The sequence below is a fragment of the Polyodon spathula genome, chromosome 19 (assembly GCF_017654505.1).
Source record: "Polyodon spathula isolate WHYD16114869_AA chromosome 19, ASM1765450v1, whole genome shotgun sequence".
NCBI classification, from domain to species: domain Eukaryota; kingdom Metazoa; phylum Chordata; class Actinopteri; order Acipenseriformes; family Polyodontidae; genus Polyodon; species Polyodon spathula.
Genome location: NC_054552.1, coordinates 26,322,422 through 26,343,663, shown reverse-complemented (window position 1 = coordinate 26,343,663; position 21,242 = coordinate 26,322,422). Strand labels below are relative to the sequence as shown.

General features: G+C 39.6%; 1 protein-coding gene across 2 annotated transcripts; it reads right to left on the bottom strand.

The window, feature by feature from the left end:
* Positions 1-6,675: 6,675 nt before the first annotated feature.
* LOC121294327 (very long-chain acyl-CoA synthetase-like) lies at positions 6,676-20,470 on the bottom strand. 2 transcript variants are annotated; one of them, XM_041217931.1, is made up of 10 exons: positions 19,902-20,470; positions 18,458-18,667; positions 15,722-15,880; positions 15,053-15,177; positions 10,040-10,234; positions 9,362-9,452; positions 8,720-8,918; positions 8,228-8,325; positions 7,688-7,818; positions 6,676-7,314 (listed from the first exon to the last, which is right to left on the bottom strand). In XM_041217931.1, exons 1-10 carry the CDS (start codon positions 20,374-20,376, stop codon positions 7,138-7,140), a joined length of 1,860 nt encoding a protein of 619 aa, XP_041073865.1. In that variant the 5' UTR covers positions 20,377-20,470; the 3' UTR covers positions 6,676-7,137. The 2 variants fall into 2 exon arrangements, with proteins under 2 accessions (XP_041073865.1, XP_041073866.1); XM_041217932.1 differs by lacking the exon at positions 10,040-10,234.
* Positions 20,471-21,242: the final 772 nt, after the last annotated feature.

The window sequence follows — 21,242 nt, the reverse complement described above, 5'->3', positions numbered from 1 at the left end:
ACCACTGCTTCCTTGCGCCGAATGTGTGGAGGTGTGATGTTGCTCAGCACCGGTAGCCACTGGCTGCTGACGTACGTTGCACGGCCTTCGACGTTGAGTTGAAAAACTTTGCAGGTCTGTACAGCCTTTTGTATTAATCAATTGACAAATGAATGAATTATTAGATGAATTAACAAATACATTTATGAATTACTGTATGAATTCACAAATTTGTGGATGAATTGCTGGACAAGTTCCCAAATTCACAAACAAATTGACAACTTCATGAATTAACAAACAAATTGACAAACTAATGGCTGCTTAGTTTTTGCACAAATGGCACTCCATACTATAAGGGCAGTTGGGATTGGCTGTGGCTGAAATTCCACAATGCATTGTGGGCAGGGTTACAAAGTAACACGTGATTTAAAAAAAACTATACACCGATTGGCTATGTTCCAATGTGTTGAATCAAAGCGTTATTGCCCTTTTGGCATAAAATGTAAAATTGGTCACATGTTAGTAAGGAATCCACTATGAGTTGCATTTTAAAATACGCGGTGTGAAACAGTCACGTGATGAGAATGCTACCCTTTTATTGGCACTTCACAACACGCTGCCAAAATTACTTATGCGTTGTGTCAATACATTTATGGCTCTGTTGACTTGCCATAACCGCCAGCAAAGGACTATAAAGTTTGAGGTGGAGCATCCTGATGTGTTTAGTTCTACCTGGGAGCAACACGATACAAACTTCACCAATAGACCTGCTATAGTTAAGTGAATGCTGTATAAAACATTTACTAATAAAGCATGTATTTGTTTACTATTGACTAGTGGGACTCCAAATATATTGACCTAGCCGAAACATTTGATAACAATTTTTACTAGTTTTATTTGAGTATTTATTTATGATTGTTTGGTAGGTAGGTAATCTCATTTTTATTTGAACAGACCGTGTGGTCCTGAATATCAGTAGTGTCTTCCGACAGTCCCAAACTCACTGTCTCCGTCTGTTTTAACCCGACTCTTATCCCGCACATTGTTTCCATCATAAAATTAAATATGTTTCTGCTGTTTTATTATTGTGCCACATGCAATCAGGTGGTCTGGCGATTTGTCTTCCGCACTTTCACCAAAGTTTGTTTTAGCTGAATCCCGATTATGCAGCAACATTTTCCCCAGATGAAATGCGGTAAATTACTGGCAGGGGAAACTGATTTCCATGGAGGAACAGAATTCTTCATAACACAAAGATGATAGAAGGAGGGGTGTGACAGAAATACAACGATTCTTGGTTGTAAATCACCTTGCTGACCTGTGAGAGCACTAAGCACCAAGAACAGAGATCCTTGTATAGGCTGGGCTGACAGTTCTTTCCCAGGGTTCAAGGGAAGTCAGACAGCCAGGAAGCGGACGAGACTCCGTTGCAAGAATGCATTGACCCGGAAGGGAAACAACATGGCAGCAACATATTGGAAAGGTGGTTGCAATCCTTTACCAAGGGGTCATGTGTGACAGCATAAAAAGTGGACAGAGAATTGTAATTTGTTCCTTCACATTGGTTTATTGGGAGTGGAACCGAGAAGGACAGTGAAAGCAACAACAGTAACTGAAATTATGAGTGTTGTGTTTTGTTTGTTTGTAATTGTCTTGTACGTTACTAGACAGGTAACACAATTCCGGAGTTGTCGCCAAGGGCCATCACTAAACCAGACAACACTGCACCACTGGCACAAATATAAACTTGCATCACCCACCACAAGCACTATACTGCATGGACCCAGAACTGGTGACTGTGTTTGTATTATTATTTAGGACTGTCTGTTCTTGTTATATACCCCATGCTGTATACATTGGTGTGTACTGCCGCGGAATTATTGTTTGGTCGCCAGACCTGGAATTTCCAAATAAAAACATTTCCAAACTGGATTACAATGATCTCTGTCTGCTTCTTTCACGCACTGCATCACTCCTGCACCAGCTCCCACTCAGCCACCTTGTCACAAGGTGTGATACATTTTACTGGACTAACTCAACAATAGTTAATCACAAGCTTTCAAGACCTCAAAGGTAGTCTCTTCTTCAGGTGAAAGACACACAAAGAGAAGATGATGTATGTAACACCCACAGAAATGGGAGAATAATTTATAGAACATTGTAGACTAACTACACTATTGGGGAATTGTGATGAGGTGCCATGGGTAAAACAAAACAACAACAAAAAAAGTCTTACTATATGGTCTTTTTTCCCAGATTTATAAATGTTGTGAAAATAAATAAATATATATTTTTAATGTGTACATTCAGATATAATTTATACATCAAGTTACAAGATTTAACGTTTAGCTAAATATTTAATTAAATCTTAAATCTCTTAAGAATATTTAACATTTAGCTAAATATTGAACTGGCAGCTAAAATCTGGTGTTTATCAAATGATCCCCTCCCGCTTTGTGCTTTCACACGATTTGAATGTCTCTTGTAGTTTAAATTTGCATATTTCCTGATTAGCATTACACGAGCTAATCAAACATGTGCAGTTCAAGTTACTTATCAAATGGTATAGCCAACTTGAAATATGCTGAAAACAAGTAAAAATGTCTAATTAAGCAAATTATCGGTTCAATTAAGGGTCTAGTTAAGTAATTGAGAGCTTGGTTGGAATGAAAACCAGCAGCCAACAGGGGGTCCCCAGGACAGAGTTTGAGAAGCCCTAATCTATCATCTCTGGAACTGATAGGGCTACCTTTTCATATATGAAAGAGAGGCTGATGTTTACATCCAAGGTGGCATAATAACTTTAACAAAAATAACACATTTTGAATCGCTACAATTCTAATGCAAGGAAAAAAGATGTTTTGAAAAAACATATGTAAATAAATAAATAAATCCAATCTCCCGTGGTGACAATGTTGCCAGCAGATTGAATCGTGTAACAAGGTTTACAGAGACACCACACGACTCAGTTCATACACCATAGCTGTTAGTTAAACGTGCTCGAATGGCTTCGAAACAACCAAGGATTATTACTTTATTTAATTTTTTACAAGGTGAGGCAAAGTAATAATGTTGATTAAAAATAAGTAAATATGACTAATAAGGAATAATACATTTCCTTGGTAGCATATGTACATTCTGTATTCATTAAATTATAATTTCATACACCCGGTGAAAAATAATTGAATATATAAATATAGAAATGCATAAGTAAATATGTAGACATGCTTATTTATTTATTATTTTGGCATATAATATGCTCCATACCCAGTTGCACTTGAAAATTAATAACACGTGTAGAATAGGATATCATGTCATATACAAAAACGTGGCAAAGAATGACACGGCTGTGAGTTATAATGGTCCTCACTCTAAATCCTCTTTAACTTCATCACATAAATGCAATATCATATCTGTGTGCATTCTACAGTATATCTTTGTAGCACATGCTCTTCTGTAAAACTAAAGAAGTGGTTTACGTAGCCTGTTTGAAATAAATTCCCATCTCCATTGGACTACTTGAGAGTCAAGCGGAAACATTTTAGACAGATAATAGGGTAGATCGGGGACAGTTGTAACACTTTGAATTTCTCCAATCAGAAGCAAGTTAGAGTGCAACTCACTCACTCAGCACATGCTCAGTTCAAGTCTCTGCCTGCCTGGGCCAAAGCCCTGAGATTTTATTTTAAAAAATCGTTTTTTGACCTAGTAGCGTACATTCAGTTTTGTTGTTTCTTGCTGGAACATGAGGGTTAGTAACAGTTGTACAATTGACACCATACAACATTAGCGCAATTTGGGCACAGAAGCTTGCACTGAAGGAAACAAAATGTAAATATATCACAATTTTGACTCAAAGTGACATATTCTTGCTTGAAAAGGCCTATCATTTTAGGGATGTTAAAGTTTTAAAAGTAGAACAAAAAAAACCTGCCTTATTTGAACATTTTAATTTTTTTAGTAACGATATTCAGTTTGTTTGTTTTTATTTAACTCATATTTGCTTCTTATGAAAATTTATCTTGTTCAATAAAACGTTAAATTCTTGAGTTAAATTAAAAGGTTATTTAATTATTCTTCACAGAATGTTATAACTGACCGTAGCTGTGGGGTCAATTGTAGCATTGGGCACCTGACATTCCAAGCCCTCTTGCTGTAGGTATATCAGTATGGCAAGCCAAATTATTATTCAGAGAGATCTCAAATTGCATTTTTAAGATATCTCGAAATATTTAGAGATAGCTGCAAAACATTGAGATATCTCAAATTGAATTCCAGATATCTTTAATTGTGCAGTTTTTAAGAGATCTAAAATTTAAAGATATCTGTAAATCAATGATACATCTAAAAATGAAATAGATATTTTAAACTGATTTACAGATATCTTTAAATACTAAGGAAACCATATGGATTGTGTAGCATGGCATGCCAAACTGTCATTTAGAGATATCTTAAAATAAGGGTTTAAAATATCTCTCTAAATAACTTCCTGTTCAATTAAATATATCTGTAAATCATTTGATGATATTTTCAAATAACACCCTGTTCATTTAAAGACATCTTCAAATAACTTCCTGTTCATTTCGAGATATCATCTCTAAATAACTTAATGTTCATTTGAAGATATCTTCAAATGATTTTGAGATATCTAAATGAACAGGAAGTTATTTCGAGATCTCTCTAAATGATTATCTTTAAAATGGACAGGACATAATTTAGAGATATTGCTAAATGATTTCGAGATGTCTGAAAAGTATTTAAACATATCTAAAAATGGATTTTAGATATCTCATTTAAAGAATCTATATCATTTTGAGATATCTCTAAATGTATTTTAGATATCTTTAAATATTTGAAGATATCTATAAATAAATTTGAGATCTCTCAATGACCATTTGGCTTGTCAGCTCTTAAAAATGACTACTATGAGGTTTGGACAGATGCAAGTTGTTTGTATCAAAGTCTGGTCAAGCTAGTTGAAACCATCTGTGTGTAATGGAGAGAAAGGTAAAAAAAAAAAACCTGTTACAACCTTTTGATTTTTGCATGTGGGGTTTGTTAATTAAGTACCAATTTCATTTCCATAACATTCCTATTACTGTCAGATTTGGGGTTTTGCAATATTCTCATCCTTCCTGGCAATTCTGAGTTTTGTTCGGAACACAAAACAGTCAGAAAAGCTTTGCTATTCACGGACTTTGTGTTGGAGGACAGTCTGGCATCAATGCAGTTTCCTAGACTTTTCCCATGCCTGTGTGTTTTTAGTACGCTTTGTGCTCTGTGCTTGCATGTGCTTGAGCATGCTTGGTTTAGCACTGTACACAGGGCATTTAGCAAAACTCACAACCAGAGGTTTTATGGGGGTATTTAATGTATTATGTATTGTTCCTCTATCTTGTAAAGAGTTTTGTGATGGTGGTCCACTATGAAAGGTGCTATATAAAATAGATTAATTGATTATTTGATTTAAAATATAAGTGTATACATACATAACATATTAAATCAACCATTTACACACAATTGTGTGTTACTATTGTATGAGTTAGTATTATTTAATTCCTGTGGATTATGGCAGGTGCAGTAATGATTTTGGCCTGCCCACACACTAACATTACTTACACACTGAGGCTACCACCCTGCATGTTATTTGAAATATCGCCACTTCCCAAATAAAATGTAACAAATAAAAGTTTCAGTTTAACAGACTGAAAACTAAATTATGAAGTTTAAAAAGCTTCCAATGTAAAATGAAAAACCTGGAACATTATTGAAGTACTTAAAAACATTAAAACCATGGAAATCATTTTCTAGATTTACAAATACTGCTCTACCTTGGAAGCTGTATTTAATACTGTTAAATACTGGTGATTTGACCTTAATTTGTCAAAATGAATAATACTCACGGTTAAGTCGGGTAGACTTGGTCCCCTTTAAAGTATCCAGCTACCAATATCCTGTTTCACAATCTTTAATATATATATATATATATATATAAACACAGAATATTGTATTCTCAACTGGATCCTAACCAAGGAAATATACCGCCAGACAAAGTACATCCTTAAACTTTTGATCTGAATCCCAAAAATGGAAGTTAAAAAATGCTGCATTATAGTGTTCAGAATTTCAGTTTTTAGCAGTACAAGAATTGTATCGGCGCACTCGATAAAACAGACAGAAATAGCTACCGGTATGAAAAAACTGAACCTAAAAAAAAAAATACCTTAACTCTGCAGTCCATTTATTCAGCGCTTGTCAGGCGCGTCTGGTCCAATTTATTTTCACAAACGCTGTTTAAATTTTTTAGAGTAAAATAAGTTTAAAGGGCATTGAATTGCAAAAGGACACTTGGTACTGTATCTCCAGCCAAGCCCCACCCCTTTTTCACTATTTTTCACATACCTCCTTATAGACATGCATACTGATAAATCCCCTCCTGATTACTCGTTTTATTACCAAACGCCTCAATAATGCAATCCAAGTCACTATTTTATTAATACATCTCAAAAAGCCCTCCAAATGTCAGTGATATTCTTTAAGCGCTGGATGCAGAAGCAGCTACCTCCTTTGTTTATGTCCGTGTTATCTCTGTGGTGCATCGGACTATCGGATACGCCCTTTTTTTTTTTTTTACGGCTTCATTCAGCTCCTATCGATCTCATTTGGCTATTGAAAGGTTTTCTCTGCTTTTTCTGGAGAAAAAACAACTAGAAACCTGTGCTTTACGTCTTTTTGGACTGGAAAGTTAAAGGACTGCAAAGGGTTAAAATCTGTATTTCATATTTCTATTGCTGTGGTGCAGGTAGGAAATTGCGATGGCCGTTTTTTTTTAATATTGCCCGTTTAAAATGAAATCAGATGCAGAACACTGATATTGAAGCTTCTTGTGAAGCATTTAGACATGTTGAATATGGGGGAGTGGGAAATCCTGTGTACAGTTAAAATAATACTGCAACCAAACCAACGTCAACCCGCTTCCAAGATTTCTGATGAGTTCTGTCAGCTCTTTATTGCTAAGAAAATGTAAATCTCCCCGAGGTGAATTTCCTTTTGTTGTTGTATTTTTTAATTATTATTTTTTTTTTTTTAATAGATTTTACCTAGACGCTCACATTTAAATTGATGAAATGAGCTACATATTTTTGGAAGTGGTCATTTTTATAGCTTGATGTGCTTTGAAATAATGGAACTGTACATTTCCTGGGTCATCGGTACATATGTCTTTTCATTTTCATCCAGAAAGTAGAGTGGATCCCAGACTACAGCTGGATTGAAACCCTCTTCTGCTAATTTGACTTTCATCTGTTTGAATGTTCCAGTGACCTCCAAGGAATTCTAGAATTGAAAGAAAAAGGGGGGGGGGGGAAGCATATTATTTTAGTTATGAAAAATAGATAAATATTTTAACCTTCCCTGAATGCATTTTTCAAGTGGGTGTAACTGGCACACTAATTCCATATCTTCTATGCTGTGGACATGTAAGATCCAAGACAAAATTTTCACACATAAGTTAATCAGAATGTCAGAACAGCTGTTAGTATAGGGGTCAGTACTAACAAATGGCTGTGCTAAATAACAAATTCAGTAAAGCAGTTCTGAAGGTATTTGGCCTATTCTGAAGCAAGCGGAAGACACATTTTCACTGTGGAATTAAATCATTTAAAAACTACTCAGGAGTCCTTTACGGTATCAATTTTCTAATTTTTACCTGAATTCGAAGAAAACGCGGTCTTGCATAACTGGGCAGATAGCTGACAACGTGGCTGTAGATCTTGTCACACTCAAGTTGTTTAGCCTCCTCTAGCTTCACAGCAGCCATTCCTATTCGCCCTTCGTGATCTGGAATCCAAACAGCAACATGGCTAGAAGAAACAGTCCAGCTGAAATCCAGCTCTTCTAGAAACTGGCAGTCTAATTCAGCATTACTTTTGGCTGGTGACCAAATCTTTGTTGAGGTCAATGGTGCGACCCTCTCTGTAATCCAGAACCTGTCTACTCTTGAATCAGGCACAAATTGTTTCAAATAGTCATTTATATAATAGTCTTTCTTTTAGGTACAGTATTAGAATTTGCTGCATCCCTAAGTTACCATGGACACACTGGTACGCCCCACTTATGATGAGTAAACTCAAATTCAAAAGCAAATCACTTTTTTTTTGCACACTGACTGTCATATCGTTGCCTGTCTCAGCAGTCACTAGTTCTACAAGCTCTGGGTAACTAGATATTTATATAAGTGGGGCTCTACCTGGTACTTTAACACCATACACACTAGCCTCTTCAATGCAATCCATCAAGTTTAGAACATCAGCAACTTCTGTGGTGGCCACGTTCTCCCCTTTCCACCTGAAAAAAAAAACAAAGGATATGAAAAGTCTGTCTAATGACAAGTACAGTCAGCACTCATTAACCAACCTGTCACAGCTATCCCTGACTGTTTGATCCACTAGATTACGATGATGAACCAGAAACCAATTGTTTAACACCACTATGCCAGAAATAATCCCTAAAAGCACATGCCTTTTCTATAAAAATGTAATTCCCAAACTTTACAATAGTATGCATACAGTTTATACTGTAATATAGTGCTGATGTAACAAATACAGATGGAGTCAGAAAACACATGTGACGGTTATATGTAGTATTCTATAATGGAATCTGTTCCAGCACTGACTGATGGCTCAATGAGTGTGACTGATTAATGATATAGATAATCAGTGTGCTGACTATGCTGCCTCACCTGAATGTGTCTCCAATCCTGTCTTGAAAGTACAGGAAGTTGTCCTGGTCCAGCATCAGGAGGTCTCCGCTGTTGAAGTAGAGGTCTCCTTTTTTGAAGACGTCTCTCAGCTTCTTCTTATCAGTTTGCTGCTGGTTTCTTGCATATCCAACGAAAGGAGCTATTTTGGTGATCTTTGATACCAGAAGGCCTGTCTCACCTACATGAAAAGAAACAAAAACACAGTTAAATACCCCACTGGTATACTGAAGTTAGTCCAGTACAAGACTTGATTAAGCATCACCGGCCACAAATTGAGTCTACTTGAACTGGAATGACCCAATAAAGTCAAGAAAACCACCATAAAAGCATGAATGCTTCACAGTACCTAAAAGTTCTTCACAAATCAGGTATATTTCCAAAAAAAGGCATATATTACCTGGCTGGAAGAGGTTCAGGTGCAACCTGTGTGGACCCTCGCTCACTCCTCTTGAAATAGTGCACTGTTAACAGTGTGTCAATATTAAGGGAGCCGTCTCCCTGTGTGTGTTTCTGAAGCAGTTTTGGAGATGTACATGGAATGGTTCAATCAACTGATGGATTTTGCTTTTCAATAAAAGTGTGCAAAGGGGGTACAGCATAAGGATCTGCCATACCAGTTACCTTTGGAAGTCGGGACACAAAGACCTCTGGAGTCCCGAACAGGCTCTTCTTTCTCGGTGTCATATTGAATCAGTGCAAAGGGGAAGAGTTTCTAAAACACAATTTAAAACTAAATTGAAAGGGATCAACAGATGGGGAAACCGGCTAAACTAATGTATTCAAAAAGATGTTTCACTTTGAACATGACACAAGTAAAATGTACTGTTTCACAATACCCTTAATTATTTAAATAATGTCCATTGAAACCAGTGGTGTCCCTTTAGTTTGACACACACTGAAACATTGTTCAATTTTTACTACGTGTATACAATCTAATTTACTGTCCAGTCCACACTACTTTATAAAATGACAAAATCAGATTTGTTTGGACTTTTAGAGCAACGTCACTGAGGTTTACTAGACACTGGTATACATGAATATTCACTACTCAGAATGAGGAAGAGAAATTAGAAGTAGAAGAACTGTAAAAACTCAATTTGATGCTGCTTACCAAATTCAGCTTCCTTGTTTTAGCCAAAATCAACAAAATATTTAATGAGCATGTTCAATCTTTTTTGAGCCATTCACTAAATGGCTATTACTCACATCATTAATATTAACTATTAATCATTCCCTAAAAACAATTCAGATGTGTTTTAGCAATCAAACTATTAGCACTGCCTCAAATTCAGTTCTTACCTTGTGGAAGTAATTAACATGCCCGACAGCGCCAATTTTTCCTATGTAGTTGAGAAAGCCAATGTTCCCCTCAGTTGAGGCATAAAATTCACAGATTTGGATATTTCCAAAGCGATTCAAAAACTCTTTCCAAACCTCTACTCTGACACCATTGCCTATAGCTATCCGAACTTTGTGATCCCGATCACCGTCTTGCTATAGGAAACAAAAAAGAAAGAAATATGTATCTACAAAGCTTACAAATACATCCATGTGTTTAAACACACAATCGAGTGAACAAAGCTTAAATCCATTCCGTCTGTAGAAAAGAGTTTCTTTAGCGTTATGCTATAATTAACTACTCTCTCTATACCCCCAGCAAAAAACAAAACAAAGACTGTTTCCCTTTCAATTCGAAAATAACCAATAACATATGGGACATTGCCGTTAGGCAGTAGGGATTGGCTGACACAGCACACAGTGATGGTTATGAACCATCTTCAGCGGCTGGGTCTGAAGGTCAATTCAGAGAAGAGCTGCCTCGTGCCAAGCCAACAGACCGAGTTTGTGGGGTTGCATCTGGACTCTGTGTCCATGGAAGCAACCCTGTCGACACAAAGAGTTGCCTCGCTGGAACGGTGTCTCTCCCTGTTCAGGTTGAGAGAAACAATCAGCATAGAGCTGTGTCAGCGCATGCTGGGGCTGATGGCTGCCACCTCACAAGCCCTTCCCTTAGGCTTATTACACCAGAGACCTCTACAGGCCTGGTTCAATGCCTTCGCGTTACATCCGCGGAGAGACAAACACCGCAGGTTGACGGTATCCCGAACCTGCTGGGAAGCACTACGCTGGTGGAAAGTTCTGGCAAACATCCGCCAGGGCATTCGCCTGGGTCCCATCTTCTGGAGGGAAGTGGTTACAACAGACGCTTCCAACCAAGGTTGGGGAGCAGTCAGGAATGGCTCAGGGACCCGTGGAGTATGGTCAAGACCCTGGAGGTCAGCCCACATCAACGCTCTGGAACTCAGAGCAGTGGACCTCGCCATCCGGCACTTCTTGCCGGCGCTTCTAGACAAGCATGTGCTGTTGTGGTCGGACAACATCACGGTTGTGGCGTATATCAACCGCCAGGGCGGTCTGCGGTCCCCCCGCCTTCGCCGAATGGTAGCACGGCTGTTGCTATGGGCACAGCCGCACTTGACCTCTCTGCGCGCGGTCCACCTACCAGGCAGAGTCAATTACGCAGCAGACCTCCTGTCCAGAGGAGGCCCTCTTGCAGGAGAATGGCGTCTCCACCCTCAGGTGGTACAGCGCATCTCGGAATGGTTCGGCAGAGCGCAGGTAGATCTCTTCGCTTTGTGAGAGACCATGCACTGCCCCCTATGGTTCTCGGTGAGGGATCCCGACAGCCCCCTAGAAGTCGACGCACTGGCTCACGATTGGCCACCAGTCCTCCTATATGCATTTCCACCGATTCCGATGCTCCCCGCCCTCTTAGAGAAGGTCAGGGTAGAGCAAGTGACAGCGATTCTGATCGCTCCTCGGTGGCCTCAGAGTATGGTTCCTGAGCGTGTTGCAGTTACTGCATGGTCAACCGTGGGAGCTTCCCCTGCGAGCAGACCTATTGTCCCATGCCGAAGGTCGGCTTTGGCACCCGAACCCCAAGCTCATGCAGCTATGGGCTTGGCCCCTAAGCGGGAGCACCTGTCAGCCTTAGGGCTTTCGACAGCAGTGATCTCGACCATTCAGAGCAATTATTCCAGGTCGCAGTACACGTACAAATGGCAGTTGTTCCAAGATTGGTGTCTGGCGGGGGGCCATGACCCAATATCTTGTCTATGGCAGTAATATTACAGTTTCTGCAGAAACTGTTAGATGAAGGGAAATCTCCCTCTACACTTAAAGTGTATTTAGCCACCATGTACGCACTGACGGATTATCACCGGGTTGTCATTTTTTGGCATCTCAGTTCCTTAAAGGCGCAAGACGCTTGCGACCTCCAAAACGCGTTTTTGCTGTCGGTAGTGTCAGCAAAACGCGTCAGTGAATTACATGCACTGTTAGTGCACCCTTCATGTATCCGTTTCGCAGGAGACTGTTCTAAGGTCTCCATGCGTACAAATCCGGCCTTTCTGCCAAAGGTTATATCCCCGTTCCAAATGAACCAGCCAGTTGAGTTTATGGCGTTCCATCCTCCTCCCTTTTCCTCTCCAGAGGAACAACGGTTACACATGCTCTGCCCTGTGCGGGCATTGAGGTGTTATATTTACCGTACAAAGACCGTGAGGCAAACAGAACAACTGTTCATATGCCATGGTTCTAAGACGTTGGGTCAGCCGTTGTCAAAACAACGCCTTTCCCACTGGATAGTGGATGCTATTAAATTAGCCTATGAGTCTGCAGGCCTTCCACCGCTAGGGCAGTTGAAGGCGCATTCCACTAAGGGTATGGCAACGTCCTGGGCCCTCTTTAGAGGGGTGCCAGTGTCTGATATTTGCGCGGCAGCCAGTCGGGCTACACCGCATACCTTTATGAGGTTTTACAGATTAAACGTGCTGGATTCCTCTGCTCCATTATTTGGAGCATCTGTACTACACTCTATGGCACCTCAGGATGCCAATGTAGTGTCTGATACCCCACCTTAGGACAGGTGTCACTGCGAACATAGATGCTGAGGCGTAGCTCCACATATGCCTAGATGTATTGCCTACGCAGTTGCGTTATGACGTAAGTCTGTACTACTGCCAAGAATCCTCCCTCGCGACGGCTAGGGTACACTGTTCCCATATGTTAATGGTTATTTTCGAATTGAAAGGGAACGATAGGTTGCGGATGCAACCCCGGTTCCCTGAAAGAGATAATAACCATTAACCTGCGAGGTCGCTCCAGAAGCCTTGTCTGCCCGAAGAGCAAAAGAGGAAGAGAGTCTCTGCGCGCTGTGTATAGTAAGCTCCCAGGGGGGTGGGCTTACACGCCAGCTCGCGCAGAGGCCTATCGGCAGCTTTGCTATAAAGCTCAGCCAATCCCTACTGCCTGACGGTAATGTCCCATATGTTAATGATTATTTTCTTTCAGGGAACCGGGGTTGTATCCGCAACCTATCGTTCTTCTACGTAACATACAGCAAGTAAGTCACAGTGAATCTTAACACAGATGTCCCTGCATGCAGTGGCTGCAACCACGAATTCAATGCATGTTGACTGTCATAATTTATGGGGGTAAACTTTTTAAGATCATGTTTGAAACCAATCTGGTCCAGTACGTCAATCAGACTTATATAACACTGCATGATTTATCTTACAATGTAAAAAGCCACTGGCTATTCCTAGAAAGGAACCCTATATTTCTCTCGCCTCCAAGAGAAATCACATGTTAAATGAGACCCAAACCCTTCGGATGATATGCTGAGGAGAGGAGATACAATTTCAGTGAGCCTCACAAACTGACAGTGTGTTCAAGTTGCCTAACCTTTTCAAAAATAGGAGGTTGGCCAGAATTGTCAGTATATCTTATTCATAAGTTATTTACAGTTGGAATAAATATAACTGTCATACACACTACATTGGCCCATTTGGACTTGAATGCATTTTCTATGCTGGATGTTTAACCAGGTGAAGGAGGATAACTTTCCAAAAGACAACACTGTATTTTACCAGAAAGCAAACCTTGTTGACATGCCACTTTGTTTAGCTTCTCGATATTTTGCAGTAGAACAGACACAAACTTTCTCCCCAAATTGGCTTGTCGCTGTGTTACTCTAACATTGTTAGGATCCTGCTACTACTTGCAGCAGTAAGAGGTTATAAAACACCTTCAGTCTCTTTCCGAGCAGAGACTTACACCTGGAGACATACTGCAGGATACACCTTCAACATTATAAGGGATTAGATGTGTAAAAACAGTCTGGTAAACGCTTTGTGTCACTACACCTTTAAGTGAGGGGGTGGAGCAGCAGCCATAACTTGTGGGAAAAGGTTGAGAAAATTGAATTGAAGAAATTTCTGCTAGCTAACATCTGCACAAGTTAAAGATTACACATTGTAAAATCATTAAGTACTCATTGAAAAAACTTCAAGGGATTACATGACGAGAGAAGGGTGAAATTGGACTTCTGGTGACTGATTTGGTCGTCTCCTCAAGTCGTCACAGACTGGAAGGAACACAGAAGCAGAGGCTCACACCATGCAGTGTCAGCTATTGCTATTTGACCAGCAGTAACACCTGGGCAGTCAATTCATGGAAAGGAATCACGCCGGTTAGTGAGGCCAAACATGGAGTGTGGCCTACTTTTTATAGATTGCTGACCCCTCCCCCCATTTCTTTCAAACATCAATAATTCAATTATACAACCTCATTCACGGCTGCAGAATATGAAGAACATTGTTAGCTGCGTTTATTTAGTGTTACTCTGTATCAAAAGGAAAGCTGAACCTGCTCCTAAAAAACCATATTACAATATAAACACAGTACAGCTATAGCCAAAAGTTTTGCAGCACGTAGTTTATTATAATCAACAATTTTTATATTTTATTTAACATCATGTAATCAAAGAAACTACAACATGATATTGCAAAAGTCTATCAGAAGCCATAATCACTATTTCATGTTACATTTTGAAATGTCACATTGTATAATTTGATAGTTCTCATTAAGTGTATGGGAAACTACAAAGCGGTATGCAATTCAATATGTTAACGTAACATTATTCAGCAGGTTTCATTCGACTTTATAAAGCAAAATGCATTAATTCTTTAGGATGATGCAAGAACCTTTGGCCATAGCTGCACATTATATCAGTGGAAGGACAATACAAAAACACTGCATAATGCTATCTGTAGATATCGATTTATCAGATGTGTGATGTAGTTGTTTGTTTATATACATATAGTACCACCATTGACAGTAAAGTCTAAATCAACTGAAAGCTATAGTCAAATGAATCCATTCTTAATTTACTTAGTATGTCACAGCTATAAACTTTGATTGACTATACTGAAGAAGGTATTGGGCAACATATTTGGAATGTGGAAGTACCTTTGGAACGTTGCAGAGATAGCGCAGCACCTCTCCGATGTACTGTATAACCGTTACATTGTGCTTCCGACAGTCATCCCAAAACTGAGAGGCTGAAAACTTGCGCCTTAAAACAATGGTTGTACCTATTGGGGGTCGGGGGGGGGGAATGAAAAATCAAGCTCCGGTAAATGAGAAAATACATATTAAAACACACATGTATCAAATGTATGTGTACTTTAACCAAGAACCATCTTACATTAAAACTACCATTTGAAGGAGTTATGATATTCAGTTACCCCAAGTTAATACCCTTGGTTTAAAAACAGTAAATCAATGAAAGTCTGCACCACAGAACAGGCTTGGTTGAAAATGCAGTATGGATTTACAGTGCACTGGTATCAATTTTTTGGGTAGAAGTGGCTCTACAGTTGTACAAGATTTTCCACAGTCTGTGTTAAGGTCTTATGGTGTGATTGTTGTTTTATGAGCATATCTTGATTGGATACTAAATACCGCACATAGCTGGATAATCAATTTTGGAGTTCAGGAGAGCATTTTTCAACTGTTTTAGGAATTGCATGAACTTTTTTTCTATTTTTATCTGTAACAATATCTACAATGCCAGTAATGCCTGTCTGTGATCCTTGAGTGGAACTGGAACAGGATATTGTCCTGAGAAAATAATACCCAAATCTATTGAACCCATAAATCCAATCATGAAGCCAGCACTGTGGTAGAGGGGCAGATTAACGTAGACCACATCCTGAGAGAGAACATCATTCATTCTGAGGAATGAAGCTCCTGCCCATAGCCGCTCTTGAGTGACCACTGCAGCCTTTGGGAGTCCTTCAGAAGAAAGCAAAATTGAAATCAGTACAGGAGGAAATTCACCAAGCTGAAGTTTTTATCAAAACTAAAGCTAAATATGTAACACTTGGTAAATGGTCATTTTTCAGACCTAGACTGATGACTATCACAGAACTAAAAAAATGTCTTATTACGATGCATGCATGTCTTAAAGCAGACATACTACAGAGAGCGCTGATATCACTATGTAACACAATTTGTGTTCCTGGGTAGCAAGTGTTATTTCCTAATTGTTTATGCCTCAAAAGTATAGAAAATGGCTATTATTCCCCACATCATCTCCCATCATGTTCTCGTTATTATGTCCTTGGTAGCGGCGTTCAAAGTCCAGTTTATCCTGGTGGAAACGCTCGCCTTGCTCCTCTGAGTATGCTCCCATGTTCTCCTTGAATTTATCAAGATGAGCATCAAGGATATGGACTTTGAGGGACATCCTACAGCCCGTTGTGCCGTAGTTCTTCACCAGAGTCTCAACCAGCTCCACATAGTTGTCGGCCTTGTGATTGCCCAGGAAGCCCCGAACCACTGCGACAAAGCTGTTCCAAGCCGCTTTCTCCTTACTAGTGAGCTTCTTGGAATTCATTGCACTCCAGGATCTTCTTTCTGTGGTCTGACGAAGACACCGGCTTTGACCTTTGCCTCAAACAGCTTAGAGAAGAAGCCTCGAAGGCTGCCGACTCCTTATCTAGAGCTCTGACAAATTGTTTCATAAGGCCCAATCTGATGTGCAGTGGTGGCATCAGCTCCTTCCGGGGGTCCACCAGCGGCTCCCACTTGACGTTGTTCCTCCCCACAGAGAACTCTGTCTGCTGTGGCCAGTCCCGCCTGTGGTAGTGCGCCTTGGTGTCCCTGCTGTCCCAAAGGCAAAGATAGCAGGGAAACTTGGTAAAACCGCCTTGGAGACCCATCAGGAATGCCACCATTTTGAAGTCTCCTATGACCTCCCAGCCGTACTCATCATACTTCAAGGCATCCAGCAAGGTCTTGATGCTGTTGTAATCCTCTGGAGGTGCACCGAGTGAGCCAGGAGAAGAGACGGGTACTTGTTACCATTATGGAGCAGTACGGCTTTGAGGCTCCTGGATGAGATGTCAGTGAAGATGTGCCACTCATTCTGGTTACAGGCGATTCAGATTGCCTCGAACAGACTGGTCTCATTGTGGCAGAAGCAGAGCCCATCTTGACGGGTGAAGAAGCTGGAAAAAGGTTGGTGACGCTTCCTCTGATCTGCGACTTGCACACTTTCATCCAACAAGTTCCACTGCTTGAGCCTAGACGTCAAAAGCTCAGCATTGGACTTGGTGAGACCAAGATCTCTAATCAAGTCGTTGAGGTCTTTTTGGTTGGGGTAGTATGGGTTTCTCTCCTCAGCTCCACCTCTGAAATTGTCATCTGGATCTAAAACGTCTTCCTCGCTCTCTGACTTGCTGCTCTCTTCTAAAGGCGGCTGCTCTCTCTCCAGGAGTGGGTATGGGGAGCTCATGGCAGTGTGGCACCGGGGCGATGGATGAAGGAAGGTCCGGATATGTGACAGCAGGTGCATTCTTGCCAGTCCGACGTTTGGAAGGGTCCACCATGCAGAAGTAGCAGTTGCTTGAGTGGTCAGTGGGTTCCTGCCAAATTCTTGGGATAGCGAACTTCATGGCTCTCTTTTCCCCCTCTGTACCATCCTACAAAAATACATTTATTTCACCCATGACTAATGTGTAAGAGATTCTCGCAACATTTTTCATATATGATATATTTTTTCAATAACATTGAAAATTGTAAAACATTAAAATTAAAAACTTTTACAATTTTAAAAATTAACAAATTTTATAACAAAATTCCGAGCAACAATTGTCCATCTTACCTTCCAGTTTTTTTTGCAGTGCTCGCAGATGAAATGAGGTGCCCAGGGTTTGTCTTGATCCCCGACAGGCATGCCGAAATATGCCTTGTAGGCCTCGCACATCTTAGCAGATGCTTCCACGGAGTACTTTTTCGCTCTTGTCTTGATAAATTGGTCACAGACATAGCAAAATGCGTCTGCCGGACGCTTGCAGCCTCTTGATGCCATCTCAGAAAAATGCAGATATGTATCCACTTAGGCAGCTGGAACTAAACTGAACTGGTGGGCTTAAGGCCCCTGTATTTATACTGCTATTTATATTACTGGAAAGTTCTAGAAGTTACTCCAAGTTTACTCAGCACTGAATCTATCTGGAATGTTCTGGAAAATAGGTAAATTTCAAAATATCACGGTCCTGGTCACAAAAGCAAAGTTTGTGGGGAATAATAGTCATTTTCTATACTTGAGGCATAAGCAATTAGGAAATAACACTTACTACCCAGGAACAAAAAAAAAAAAAAATGTTACATGGTGTACTCATCGATACCAGCTGACATGTCTTGATATCAAATGCCTTGTATGGAAATGCCACAGTGACTGATTTATAAATATATGATTGTATTCATAGGACCGTATCATATTACTGGCTGAATAGTATTTCATGGTCTAGTTAAAGGTCCCTAGCATTTTAATGACATCACTTTTTTAAAACCTTATTTCCTTACCTGTGGTGCCAGAGGTGTAGATATATACTGCAATACTTTTCATGGTAACATTGGACCTCAGAGACACTGGTAGTGGCTGGTCAGAAGCCTGATGAATCTTGTCATTAAGGCTTTCGATCCCCGGTGTGGTGGACTCTTCACTCAGGATAAAAACAGACACTTTCTCCTCTTGGAGTGAAGGAAGCACATCTTCAACAGCACCTTTCAGCTCTGTTAATGTAGAGTATCACAAGGGAACACAAAATAAAGACTTTCCATTTACATCTTGGGCCATCCCATGGGTTAGCGTTCATAAAAGACCCGATATCTATTATTTAATTATAGACTAGTTGTGAAATTGGGATTATCATCAACATGTATCAAAAAACCTAAAACATCAAATGTGTAGGTTCTGCTGTATTTTAATGTCCTGTTCAAAGATGAGCGATTCGTTTGTGACAAAGAAACATGCAGGCATTTTTTTTTTTTTTAAGTTCACAATAAAAATACAAATGCATATGGTTTTGAAAGAAATGCAAATTTACATGATGCTAACATTATTAAACTAGCAAGACAGCAAAATACTTCAATAATTTATTTGGTTTACATTTGTATTACATATTTGAGTGGGGATGTACCTGGCTGCCCAGAAAATAGGAGAGACCTGGGTTGGTTGTCACAGTGCTCATAACTATGAATCTAGATGGCACAGGCAGGTGACACTGACTCTGAAATGTGTGTTCTATTGTCTGGAAATCAACCTTCTTGTAATTTGAGGTCAATTCCATCTAACAAAGATTAGCACGTATTTCATTTTTTTCACACGAAAAAGAAAAAAAATGCATAGCTTGTTATTTATGTTATAATTATTAGTAGTATTGGAATTTGTTTGAACTGATGGCCATGTTACACAGAATCACATACTGGCTATCTTTTGGTGTAAAAACAAAACCAGTAGGTTCTCCCAGTAGGACTGAGAGTAAATTATGTAAAGTCTGGTTGTGGCAGGTTGTCACATGTAAATCCTATAGGATTTCTTACATTTTTTCTTTATACTTTTTAATACTAATATGTGGGCTATGTCACCATATAACGCTTATTTAAATGATTTACTGTTTGTACACAGCAGAAACTTATTTAAAAAAAAAACACACACACAAAAAATATGCTGCATTACTGTCTACTTTAAAAGCAAGAACATACTTTACGACACCCAACCCAGTACGGGGCAGGTTGTCACAGGTGACTGGCGCATTTTCAACCGCCTAAATATGATATTTGGAATAAAGTTATGCTGAAATAAAAATAAAAACAACAATTTGTACGTGAAGAATTATTCAATATAACGAGGAACGGAACCTCCCTGAATGTCATCAGATTGAGGGCAATAATGAAGAGTAAAAAGTTTAACGACCAACCCCGGGTTCCCTACTGAGTGGTATATAATACTCTGTATACATCTTACCTGGAGCAGCGATTAGCACACGAGCCCCGCAGCAGGAGAAGCAATGCAGCAACGATTTTGATCTGATGTTGTAATTCAGCAATGCAGCAGCACATCCTAATTTAGCCAGACCTAGCCACGTCCAAATGAAAGCGGGTTCATTCCCTAAAAACAGGGCCACAGTGTCTCCTTCTTTCAAGCCAGCGTGCTTCTGTAAAGCTCTGGCAAATTTATTGCTTTGTTTATCCGCGTCCAGGTAAGAATAGGTTTTATTCTCGAACACAATCAAAGGTTTGTTCGGCTGCTTCTGCACCACTTCCAAAAACTTTTCTAAAGTCAAGTAGCATGGCTTTTTCTTTGCATACCTCCGAATCCGAATTCCACATCCAATACATTTTACAATGTACAACACATCTTGCACAAAGTAGGGAAAACATGACCACAGAAGCAGAGGCAAAATCGCCACGCTTGCTAAAAGTGTAAACAGGATATACATGTGTATTGTTGCGTTGGTTGATATTTTATGCTGCGATGAGTAAAACACGAAATTCTATAAACCGTGAAATTTCAGCTGTGTGTCGCAACAGTAACCTTTGAACAACCCGGATACACTCCTAAAAGCACTATAACCGCTGGTCACCATCTTGAAGGCGGAGCAATCAGTACAGTTCCTAGCGTTTGTGTTTGTTTTGTTTGGTTGATATTCTATAGAAAAGTTAAGGCTGAAGTTCAACGTTGCCAAATTTCACGAGAAAAAAGCGACACTGCCTTTCAAAACAAGCCCCTAAACAAACGCAACTCGTTGTTTATGCAAATTTCAACCCGCGACTCTCAAATTCCAACCGCCTCTTAAAAAAAATAAAAAGCCCAAACCCGCTTATTATAAACGGATGTGGCAACTGTGCTCGTTCACGTTTTTCTAATTGTAAACGCAGAATTAGGCTGGTGAAATGTCAAATAATACCACAAGCCCACCGTGTTAATGACAGTAAATTCATGTAAATTGTATAGCCCGTGTGCCTAACAATTTTACGCAATTATCAGTAACATATATACAGTGTATTGCATTTCGTTGCAAAACTGATAATTGCATACAATTGTAAACCATAAAACTTGGACATGCAATAATCTACTGCATGTGCATTTTCATAGGAAATGTGCTTCACAATTTTTGATGCTAGGATATGCAATTATCTGGTGTGCAATTAATTGGAACATGCTTTAGATAAACCTAATATTATATTGACACACCATGGCTAAATGGTAAAACCACTGATAGAAAACAATATTGCAAGGTACCTCTCATAGGCAAAATAACATTTAAAATTGTTCCCCCCCCCCCATTTTCCAGAATATATATTC